We start from the raw sequence: 12,091 nt of genomic DNA, 5'->3' as shown, positions 1-12,091 counted from the left end.
GTGATAAAGTAAACTTCAGGCACGTGAGATTGTGTTTTGGTTGGTTAAAAACAGAATGAATCTCAACAGCACAAAGAAAAAGTGAAAACGTCAGTCGAGACATCTTAGTTTGAACATTATGTCATTACACCTAAAAACAATATTTCAGTTCCAAAATGTCCCGTTTTTAATAAGACCCCTCCATCATGAAATTCTAACCATAGAATTTGGACTCGCACATGGTATCATTTATTATTTTGTCAGTGATTACGGTTTTCCCCAGACTGAACCAGCACGTAGCATTATTATTTATCTCAATTAGTGAACAGTTTATAAGACCTATAAGTTTAAACAATCCAGATCACCATATATTACCGTACATGGATCCGGATCATAATCCTATACATGCTGTAGAATTCATGATGACGTTATTGTGTTACTTCTATCCAAGGCACTAATCCATGAAGTCAGCAGCAAAAGTCTTGTAATTGCCCCCCCCCCCCTTTTAAAAAGGAATGCCTGATCCAGACGACAATCAAATAGGTTTTAAGTAATTTCAGAAACAGGCTAAAAATGAGCAAACGAACAAACAGCGACGGAGACATGAACTCAGAGGTAAAGCTGTGCTCGGTGATTCAGTCTGTGCGATCCTGTGAAAAGCTGTCTGAGCCGAGTTTTGTTTTCTTCTCACAGCTTTCGGTGGGTTTTGACTCTGCTGCTCAGCCTTGGCTTCTGGTGAACAAGTCTCTCTGGATGGAAAGAGCCTGACCATTAACAAATGCTCACTGAGTCATAGCTGCTGCAGCGAGTCCCGCTACGTGTGAGGGTGTGTGTGTGTGTGTGTGTGTGTGTGCCTTTATATACTATTGGACTATTCTATTTCTCACTTAACACCCATCCCACTGAAAATGTGTGGTCTTTCAGATATGAGTGTGTATTTTAGCTCACATGTGGGTGCCCTCACAAGCTCAGCTGTAGCAGGGACTGGAATTTCAATATAACGCAACCAAACAAAAGTTGTTGTTTTTTTTTGTAGGAGAAATTGCCTCAATTATTGGAATGCTGCAAATTGACAACACTGCATGCTAACATCCCCACAATGGCAAAGATAACACGGTCATTTTAGCAGGTTGGTGAACGTTCACCATGCCCATCGTTCTAGCCTGTTAGTAAGAAAAGATTTCCCTAATAGCGCCACCCGAGTGGGTGGAGGATGTTCATGCTGTCACCATTTGATCTCTCAGCCAATCACACAGGTCCTTCGGTGTCCATGTGATGGTTCATTGTCGGCCATTCCAGAGTTGTGATGATATTAGCATGCATGCAAACACATAAATTGCATCCTGTTGGCACGTCACCAGTGTGAAGTAATCAGGCCTAGGTGGGCTGGCAGGGTACGGGCAGTCTGTGGTTGTTCCTTTGGTTATATTACACTGCTGTGGACACAATACTGAAGAATTGTGAGCATTCACTGCTTTGTTTGGCAGACCGCTCTGCCTTCAGCGTTCAATAACATGATCCGGATCATGTTGACCCAGCCATGGAATTCAAATAGGCCTGTGTCCAGTTTATATGATAATAGTGCAGTCCATCTCATAATAAATCCAGAAGCTGAATGAGAATGTTTACATGACTATCTCTTAAACGCTTTGAGGCTTTCGCTGTTTAGCACATTCCATTGAATAATTATTACGTTTCTCAATGTCTCTTATTTAAGGGGAGAAAAATGGACATGAATGTATTCCAGTTCTGATGTGAGCAGTCAGCAGCAACAACGGGTCAGGTGCTCTGGTTGTACAAAGCTTTGGATGATTTCTAGACTTCAGTGCTGCAGATGTCATCATGTTAAAAACCATTATTGGTCAAAATTAGTCTGATTGTATAATTTTTGTATTGTAATTGATAGTGAAGGCTGCTCATCCTTCTTTTGTACGGTGGATCAATGAGGCCACAATCTGTTGTGAAACTGCATGGGAAACCACAATATTCTTTAATGTGTTACAGGACAGTATAATAAAATTGATTACGTTGAAAGTCTCATATCAGCAAATCTGGCAAATGTTAAATAAATGAACAGACGTCTTCACCTCTTTCTGACTGATAATGCTCGAATACTTCTTTGGCATTCAGTCAAATTGAAAAAAGCACAAAGACAATTTGTCAATGCATCCAAAGTTGTATCTCGTCATCCTAACTTCTGGAATTTTAGGAACTTTTTTGGGGGGGGTGGGGGGGGGGGGGTGTTTGGTGTCCTGTCCTCCATGCTAAAGAGGATGATCCTGTCAGTGTGTTAGTGCCTGTGGAACGGGTAACTTGCACATCTGTGAAGACGCCTTTAAAGCTGAAGGATGGATACAGGAGTTTCTATCTAAACCTAATCAGACAATATGTTTTTCCACAACATAAAATTGATACTTGAAATGTAATATTAAATTGTACATTTCAAACATTTCAACATGTCAGTGTTTTGTTTTTATTTTTGTTTGTTTGTTGTTTATAAATATACAAATAAACACACAATGAACTTTTAAAAAAACAATTAACATTGCGAACAAAATAAGAGATTTGGTGCTAATGAAATTATATGCTTCTATTTGTCCCTTGCGCAGACCTTTAATTGCAGCTTTTTGAAGTAAAGCAGTGTCGCCCTGCATGGTGGATCATGAGTCCACAAACACACTCATATACAGAATCTCATTCAGGGTGCAATCAAAGCCTCCCGCCCGCCAAACGAACAGGGCTCTGTGTGCTTTCCCTTCCTGATCAGCTCTCTCTCCACCTGGCAGCAAGGTATCTAATAGAGTGACAGCCCTCCTCGCCAATAATTAGCCCTTCATCAATCAGACCTTAAAAAGGTTTGTATCTCTGTAGGGCATTTCAATTGTGCTACTCTTGGAAATTGATTGAGACTGTTTGTATCAAGCTTCAAATAATTGATCGGATTTGTGTTCCTACAGGTATTGATATCAATTCCCATTGGTAATTAATTAAATGATTTTGCCTCTATTTCTTCTCAAGGCTTGGACATTCAGTCATTTCATCACTATATATGTGTGAAGTCATCCTTCACTGCCGGCTCCCACTGACTTCCTCCTTCCTTTCAGTGGCTCTATAGATTTTCTCCAAATGATAAATTGGACAGGGAGAACCACTGAGGTGGGACCAGGTCCCAAAGAAGTGTAGCTTTTTGTCCATAATGGGCCTAATTATGCTTAAGACCTTTAGAGCTGTTTGGAGAAGTTCTGATCATGTGTTTTTGGGAATAGTGCTGTCGGCATCAATATAAAATGCAATGCCCATTGTAGGAAATGCTGTTAAAACGACACAAATGCATATAGTTGCTTTTGAGAGTTTCGACGTTGCATCATTGTTTGTTTGTTTTGGCTCTTTCTCCTTTGATTGAAAAAAAAAAATGAATGGATCGTATCTCATCCATCATGCCCACCCCTCCCCTCGCTCTCTGAACACAGAAGTCGGTATAACGTTTCATTTCGAGCCCAGCTTCTCTTGTTGCACCACGATGGGTAGAAACACGCGCTGCTGACTTTGAGCCGCTCGTGAGAAAGTGGAGATCAATCTGCTGAGAGCATTCTGCCGCGCGTAAAAAAGTTGTCGATGGTTACTTTTGCGCATCCACTTTTAAAGGACTATTTTATCTCCAAAAGTTGCACTACGACAGAGGAACTGTTGAAATTCTTCCCTCAGCAAAGGCATCGTCCACAAGCAGGCTGGAGGACCATACACTCCGGAGGACACAGCGAATCCGCAGAGCGCAGATGATCGCAACCGGCGTTTGTGGCGTCGCGCTGTTGCTGGTGTTGGTGGTTCTGATCCCGGTTATGGTGAACACCGCCGGGACTCCTGCCCGTTATGAGATGCTCGGATCCTGCCAAATGGTGTGCGACTCTCATGGGACAGCAACTGCAGCCACGGCAACCAACCCGATCAAAGACAACCGTCTCGTTCAGTCGCTCCCGACGTTCATTCAAGGTCCTCAAGGGGAGCCGGGACGCGCCGGGAGGATGGGACCGAGGGGTCCAGTTGGAGAACCCGGGCCACCTGGACCTGCTGGTCCACGCGGAGAAAAGGGGCCGCAGGGCCCTCCAGGTCTCCCGGGAATACCCGGGACAAATGGACCCAACGGTGCCATCAGCGCCGCCACTTACAACACAATTCCAAAGATTGCGTTTTACGCAGGACTGAAGAAACAACACGAGGGTTATGAAGTGTTGAAATTCGACGACGTGGTCACTAATCTCGGCAACCACTTTGATCCCTCTACAGGGAAATTCACCTGCTCAATCCCGGGGATTTATTTCTTTGTTTATCACGTGCTGATGCGAGGCGGAGATGGTACCAGCATGTGGGCTGATCTGTGTAAAAACAACCAGGTATGATGCTTCATGATTTCACTTAAAAAATATATATATATATGTATATTTGATTCGTTTTCAGTACTCGGTGAGGAGAAAGTAATTGACTAAAGTATTTTACGCACAGGTTTTACGCACAGCTGCGTGGAGAGACACCGTCGTCCAAATATAATTGTGATATGTGACGTCACTTACGGAGCTGTCCGAGGTGCTGTTTTTCCAAGTATAGACTTTCATCAGCATCAAATGTACTTTCCCAGGTGAGAGCCAGCGCCATCGCTCAGGACGCCGACCAGAACTACGACTATGCCAGCAATAGTGTTGTCCTACACCTCGAACCCGGAGACGAGATCTACATTAAACTGGACGGCGGAAAGGCGCACGGGGGCAACAACAACAAGTACAGCACGTTCTCTGGCTTCATGTTATACGCCGATTGATACACGGAAAAGATCTGCTGAGGTTGGGGTGGGGGGGGGGGGTTTGCTTGCTTCACTGCCCACTCTCAGATCAATGTCAGCCTGATTATCAGAGACAGAACTCAACATTTTCCATACAGCGAGAGTCCAGAGAGGAGCGGATGACGTAACACGAAGACTGCACACTAATTACAGTAATGATAATGATTAATTTAAAGTGTACAGCGTGGAATTGTACCCTTGCCAAAATATTATTAGTGTCACTAGATGTTACAGTGTTGAAACTCTAATACTAATACAAGTATGTGTTACCGTGGCAACAAGATTCACGTTATATATATGCATATATAAAACGCCTAAGAAAGGTTAATGTTGCCAATTCCTGTTTGCTGCCATGTTAATCATAGCTACTGCAGCCGCTGTTAACATACTGAGGCTTAAGAACCCTCAGAAATAGATGTTAGAATCACAGTCGTAGTCAACAGTCTGTTCCCGGTGTTGGCCGTCCATCTGATAGCCGTTTGTATTAATGTATTGATGCATGACTATAAAAATAACATTCAGTGGAAGTTAAAAATGTAAAAGGCCATTCTGATGTTCATACTAAAATACTATCACCAAAAAAAAGATCCCCGGCAGTCATTTTTTCTTCTTTTCATTATGACAGAGGTCGGGTCTCGTCCGACGGCAGTAAAACGAACGCTCCCTCCTTTGGTGGTTAATCACCACGTCAAAGCCGGACAATCCAGACCGTCACAAATGTTTCCTTGCACTCGAGGATGACCTACATCCATTTCCCTGCAAATTGTTAAGTCCCTCCAAACAAGTACGTCGGCCAATGTGTGAAACATAACGCACAATTACATCATCTGACCGACCGACTTTCTCATTTTATCAAAAAGATAAAAGATGTCTAGCTGTTTGCCGTGGTGATAACGCCATTGATCATGCCGTGAAGTCACCCTGTGAGGCCACCTGTTCCCAGATGAAGGGAGAGACGATGTCCTTCATCGTCAGCCTGCCACAGACACCCAGAGACCCGCTGAGGGGGCAACAGCGCAACTCCTCTGATGCAGCAGCAGTGTGAGGAGAGCTGAGTAGCATACTAATTGCTCGTGTTCAGATCCCAGAAAAACGTATGGAGAAACTGACTTCACAATTACAAAAGACATGCGACATTGACTTCCTTTATTGCAAGACGATGACGGACTGCTGTAGAGAACACGTCGAGAGGAAAGAACACACTGAACACAGTCTAGTCTAACACACCCTCCTTTACACAATTCGCTTATAGAGAACAATTTGTGATAACAAATATAAAGTAAAGTTATAATTAACAAAGTTCCAAAATTTTGCATTCACTGATTTGACATTCCTAAATGATTTTTGGGCCTATGAGATGCGAATTAAAACGAAGATCTCAAAAGGCGTTTTCAGTGGTAGCCTGAGGATAAACCAATCAAAGCATCAAATGCCTTCTTCAAGCATCTTTTTTTCCATTTTATTTGAAGGTCAGCCAGCGTTTTGGGTTGTGAATAAGAATCTTGTCCACCTGGTGCTGAGTGATTCCCCTCATCAGCATCTTTGGAACAATATTCCTCAGGATGTGAGAGTAACCGTGGCCACCATACTTGGTGAGACGGTTCTTGGTGTGGATGTCGTGTGAGATCAATAGCTTGTCTTCGTAGCCCTCCTTGATGAGAAAAGCTAAGCTGAGCATGAAGATAACAGAAAATGTTAGTCAACACACACACACACACACACACACACACACACACACACACACACACACACACACACACACACTGTTATTATCTGTTGGCTTTCCTATGTTATTAAATCTGTCTTTTGTATGCGACCCAAACTCATTCATCCGTCCTCTTGTTGACACACTCCTCTCTGGTCGATGGAGATTAGTGTCTCGTTGGAGGACATGCTCCTCTCTCCAAGGAGAGTAAAGCAAAAATGCATCATTTTGTTCTTATGAATCGAATGGATTCACTCCAAGAGAAGCAAAGATGGATTTGATCCCAAATTTGCAGACTAAGGTCATACAAACAAATCTAATGAATCCCTAAAGAAGCCACTGAAAACACACATTTTTAAGTGGTACTCACGTCTTCACTCTCTGGCTGTCACTGGGCATGTCCACCTCTGGGTGAAATTGGTAGATCAAACTCTGCTCTCCAAACAGATCATACTCCAGGTAACTCCCCATTTTAGCAAACTCAAGCAGTTCACCTTCATCAAAAATGGACCTGCAGAAAGAGAAAGTTATTGAAAGCTAACACATTTTAAAAGATAATTTATCCCATTTTCCTGCTGGTTTTCTGAAAGGTTGAATTTAATCCGTAGGAAAATTCAATGCAATGATTGTAGCTTTCCTAAAATATGGAAATACTAACTATATAAATGCAAAATAACTTGAAAAAATATATCAAAAATAAGATTTGATTAAAATCTTAAAATAAAAATGTTATTTAAATAACATTAATACTTTGCCTCAACATAGAAGTTTTCCAATGATATTTAAAAAGGTTTGTCCTCAAATTACCTGACATTTTCAATAAATAAATAAGCATTTTGAATCTTAAAAACGTTTTTGGGAATATTAAATTAGGTAAAAATAAAACTAGCTACACTGGAATTGAAATGCTGCCTTGACACTGGCAAACAAACGTCATTGAAAACATGAGCAAACATTGGAAGTGCCAACCAATAAGAGTACAAAAAACAGTTTATCAGGTTCAGGCCAGATAATGCATCGTCCGCCCGTGAACTGAAAGATTATAGGAACAGAATTAACAATCTTAAGTGCAGCACTTGGAAAACTGCACTGAGAAACAGAAGCGCCAAATGGGTTTTATTCATGATTATGCAAGATGGAGAAATAAGTGTTTCAGTGGACCCTGAAAAACTTGCAATAATATGGAGATGATATGTTGTCACTGATCTGTCAGCAAAAAGAAAGAAAAAACATGCAGCACTGAGAAGACTTTCTCTATGACTTAACAAAATGAGACACGGTTCCAAACTGAAAAATTTAAAACCTGTAGGACATTGTTTGAGTCAAGAATATAATCCCGCCTTTCAGCTCTTTGCAGAGGAACTGTTGTTCAGCATTAAAACGATAAAGGTTTTACAAAAACAAGGTTACTGACATGCCTGAAAAAATTTCATCTGCACACATTATCATTGACACGTCAAGTAGCATTTGGCATTTTTAGTTTCTCACCATTAACATGCCATCCCAGTCTCATAGCTTCAAGGCAACAACGAGCATTTTGTCACGGTTTAGTCTAAAATGTAATTTTACATTAAAAGCCAATTCTGCCTCAAAGGGAATATTTTTATTTCATTTCATTATAATTCTATTCATAAGTAACAACAAAATACAGTTTGAGGGCTGGTTGAATGTTGGTTACATTCTGTTTTTGCCTGCTCTCCGTCTCTCTTTTTGTTTTTGAATCTGCCGTCTGTCCTTGTCTCCGTCTCTCCTGCGCTGTCATTGTTTCTCTCTCTCCTTCTCAACCCAACCGGTCAAGACAGATGGCCGCCCACTATGAGCCTTAGGTTCTGTTCAAGGTTTCTGCCTGATAAAAGGAGGTTTTCCCTTGCTAATGTGGGTCAAGTCGGGTTCCGTCTTTCCCTGCAGGTCTTTTATCTGCTACACCTGTAAAGTTCTTTGAGATAAATGTCTTAGGATCTGGCACTATAGAAATAAAATTGAATTGAATTGAATTAAGGACAATTTTTTTAGTGGCTATAATGGCGGTAAAAATATATTTTTGCAGTAATATTCAAACTGAATATTGAAACTACAGTATAAAAGCGCTGAATAACATTTGATTATTCCAATGTTTTTTGGAGAGGAAAAAAACAAAACATTCTGATATATCCCAGTTTAAAGGGAAGAGATAAATGAGGACAAAGTCCGAAAGCACAGACTGTACACTGAGATCCCTTCAGCGTGCCGTGTAGTGCTTTGTGCTGGGCACTTCAAAATTCCATCTCTACATTTGCTCCTGCAGGCCCTGCCTTAAGCAGGCGACTTGTCCGGGGTGTACGCCACCTTTCGCCCACAGCCAACTTGGACAGACTCCAGCAACACCCGTGACCCGTAGACAAGATGATTACGAACATCTCGTCTGTAATCATTCTTAACTTTTTCCCAGAATTCTCACCTGTCCATGTGTGACATGACCGTTTTGTTGATGTCACCACCGGCCTCCTGAAGGATCCGGATGATTTCTGCCGGAGCGGCGTGGTTCCTGCCGGGATGGATGATGACCGGGCAGCCAAGCCGTGCCTGAGCGTGAGCCGTGGCCTTCAGCACGTTCTTCTCACTATCTGTGACGGGCCAGCTAGCGCCGATCTCTCCGATCACGCCACAGCGGATGTCTGTCCCGTCACCACCGTGAAGCACATCGTTGACAATTACCTCCGTGAGCTGATGGGCAAGATGTGAGAAGTTGTTGACATATTTAGTGGGAAATAAATCAATCTTGTCTCTTAGTTCTGTTCTTTTAACATCCCGGTTTTCAGATTAAGTGGTTAAGAAAATGAATGAATGAATAGTTCAAATGGTTTAAAACATTCTGACACGTGGCAGATTTATACCCGCCATGCTCACTCTCACACTGGGTCCCACCTGCTCCACTGTCATTCTCCTGGTTGTCTCAGAATGGCTGCAGTCCACATAGTACCCTGCTCCTGCAATGACGTGGACCCCGGTGTCCTTGGCCAGCTGCTTGAGGGTAGGCAGGTTCCGTTCAATCCCTATGGTGGTGTTCTCCACTATGCTGCCCCCACCAGCCTTCCTGAAGGCGAGCAGCTCGTCCCGCACGGCGGCGGTCTCCTGCTTCAGCAGCAGGTTCTCATGAGAACTGTAGACGTTCTGCGTCAGCCAGTGCAAATGCTCCATCTGGAAGGGGTTCGCCGCTACCGCTTCATCACTCGGAGGAGGAGGAATGTAACAGCACTCAAAACTCATGGTCAGGTGCTCATGGGTCATGGTGCGTCCCAGCTGGTCTGGATCAATCAGACCCAAAACGGTCTGGACCTTCCCACTCAGTTCTGACATGATTGATGTTCTGAGTTTCAAACAACCTGAAAGAACACATATTATTGTATTTAGAAATGAGGCAAATGTCACATATGGTAAGTATTTGGCAGGTTTGTGCAAAATATTAAATGCTATGACAACTAAATGAAGTAATATCACCGTACAAATAGGTCCATTTTGTGCATTTGTCCACTTACATATATATATATATATTTATCATCGTTCATATAGGCCTAAAATAAGTAAGTGGGTGGATGGCTACTGTTCCTACTTTAAATCAAAAATGAGATATTTGTACATGTACATTTCCTGAAATTCGTTTAAAACTACATGCTTTCTCACTCATGAAGTACTGCATAAATTAACATTGGTTCCAATTATCGTTTTTCAACTCGATTACTTGGTATCGTCTTTGAGAAGCCATACCGGTCGATCAATTGAACGACCTTTGAAAACCTCGCAGCTGCATTTATTTCATAATACAGCTCCCTCGTTACTCTCGTTGTAACCTAAGCGCTGGCTCAGTGCGTCCTAAACTTAAAAAGAGGTAAATAGTTGAAATTAACCGAAAATAACATGCTGGAACACGAGATCGATAGATGCATAAATGTGTTTAATAGTAAACGTCCTCTCAACCACTAAAAATCGTTTCCTGACCTTGTTTCTCCTTCTGAACTCGAACAGCGAGTATTATGTGCTGACATGAACCATCGCGAGACTGTACGAGACTATAGTTCAGTAGTTCGAGAGTTCAGCGACATTCACGTGATCATTGGAAAATATGTCGCGTCAAGCACCCGAAAAGCAAACAAAAAATAGATCAACATTTTTGAAACGCTCCAAGGGTAGTGTGCGAAGACGGCAGCGCTCCGTCTCCTGTGAGGAGCAGCCGGAGTAACTCCTCCAGCTCCGGATCCAAGTAGAGAAAAGAGCCCGAGCGCAGCGCGCCCTGCCCCGCACACGTTCCCGTGCATTGTGCAATAGCAGAAAATTAATTACATAAAATGAGATGCTAATTAAAACACAAGTTCAAACTTATATATTTTTTTTTCTTCAAGGAAGCATATAGCTTTGACTGATTTTGGGGTAAATTAATGATGCTGCGGAGCTCCAGAGACAGACTTCCTGTTTCTGTGCTCCTCCTCACTCAGCAGATGGTATAACATTAGTCACGGTAACCAAAGTGTGGACCATCCCTGTAAATGGTCATGAAAATGATGGTTCAATTGCTGTGGCGCTTAAGCCATCTATTTGTTTGGCATGATAACTACTGTGTATGTCAGACAAGCTGCTGAGAAACATGCTTTTATGTAGATTTGTCTGTATTTGTCCATGTTGAGCAGCACGGTGGCACAGTGTATAGTGCTGTTGCCTCACAGCAAGAAGGATGCAGATTCAAATCCCATCTTCTGTGCAAAGTTTGCGTGTTCTCTGCATGTCTGCATGGTTTCTCCAGGTTCCTCCCACCACCAAAAACATGCAACTTAAGTCCAGTTTCGTCTTGCAAATGAGAATTAGTTCTCCTTTAACTTACCTGGTTAAATGAAGGTTACATTTAATGATAAATAAGTTGCAGAGTAGGTGAGTTTACGGTCACATGCCACAATTTATTGTATTTATTCAGTTAAAAACACTTTATTTGTCCTCAAGGGGCAATTTAAACGCAAGGAAGAGCAGCATTGTTAAATACAAATAGGACATAAACACAGCATAAAACCCACACCCGGTACTCAGCAGCCGTCGCTGGCAAAGTGCTATGTGCATTATAAGGTCAGGGGCTGCAGCACGACTGCAGCAGCTCTGCTGTGTGTTAGGAAGTCAGTAAGCGGGCACAGCAGCACTACACGGCTTAGGCAGGGAGGGGTCGGCATTCAAAATGTCTTTTTTATTTTATTTTTTAATTCATTTCTATAAAATTAAGATATTTTTTTTGGATCACTTCAAGAGCCTAGCATGAACAAGCTTAGAATTAGAATATTGTTGGTATTTTTAGCCTACCTTGCACAGTCATGGCTGGGGTGGGGGGATTATATTGCCCCTGACTGTGGTTGCTATGCTAACCTTTGGCATGTTTAGAAAGGAATAGCAAAACACAGAATCACTCGAATCAACATATGCGACAACAAATGCAACCAATCAAGGTAAGAGAGATCTAAAAAAAATACATGTAGCTCAAAGATGACAGAGTTTGTATGGTAAATGAGATTCTGCAGTGTTGTTACTCATAAAAGCAGAGCTGCAGGTTTTCTCATTAG

At 42.2% G+C, this 12,091-nt stretch overlaps 2 protein-coding genes across 2 annotated transcripts; one reads left to right on the top strand and one right to left on the bottom strand.

The window, feature by feature from the left end:
* The first annotated feature begins 3,755 nt into the window (after positions 1–3,755).
* On the top strand, positions 3,756–4,792 carry c1ql3b (complement component 1, q subcomponent-like 3b). The gene is made up of 2 exons (XM_068748654.1): positions 3,756–4,370; positions 4,613–4,792. Exons 1-2 carry the CDS (start codon positions 3,756–3,758, stop codon positions 4,790–4,792), a joined length of 795 nt encoding a protein of 264 aa, XP_068604755.1.
* A 1,150-nt stretch (positions 4,793–5,942) lies between these two features.
* pter (phosphotriesterase related) lies at positions 5,943–10,512 on the bottom strand. Its single transcript, XM_068749014.1, has 5 exons — positions 10,494–10,512; positions 9,423–9,880; positions 8,956–9,221; positions 6,889–7,029; positions 5,943–6,483 (listed from the first exon to the last, which is right to left on the bottom strand). Exons 2-5 carry the CDS (start codon positions 9,852–9,854, stop codon positions 6,273–6,275), a joined length of 1,050 nt encoding a protein of 349 aa, XP_068605115.1. The 5' UTR covers positions 9,855–9,880; positions 10,494–10,512; the 3' UTR covers positions 5,943–6,272.
* Positions 10,513–12,091: the final 1,579 nt, after the last annotated feature.

This window comes from Brachionichthys hirsutus, chromosome 15, assembly GCF_040956055.1.
Source record: "Brachionichthys hirsutus isolate HB-005 chromosome 15, CSIRO-AGI_Bhir_v1, whole genome shotgun sequence".
In the NCBI taxonomy this organism is placed as follows: domain Eukaryota; kingdom Metazoa; phylum Chordata; class Actinopteri; order Lophiiformes; family Brachionichthyidae; genus Brachionichthys; species Brachionichthys hirsutus.
Note: the sequence above shows the minus strand (reverse complement) of the source record. Positions and strands in the feature narration are given on the sequence as shown.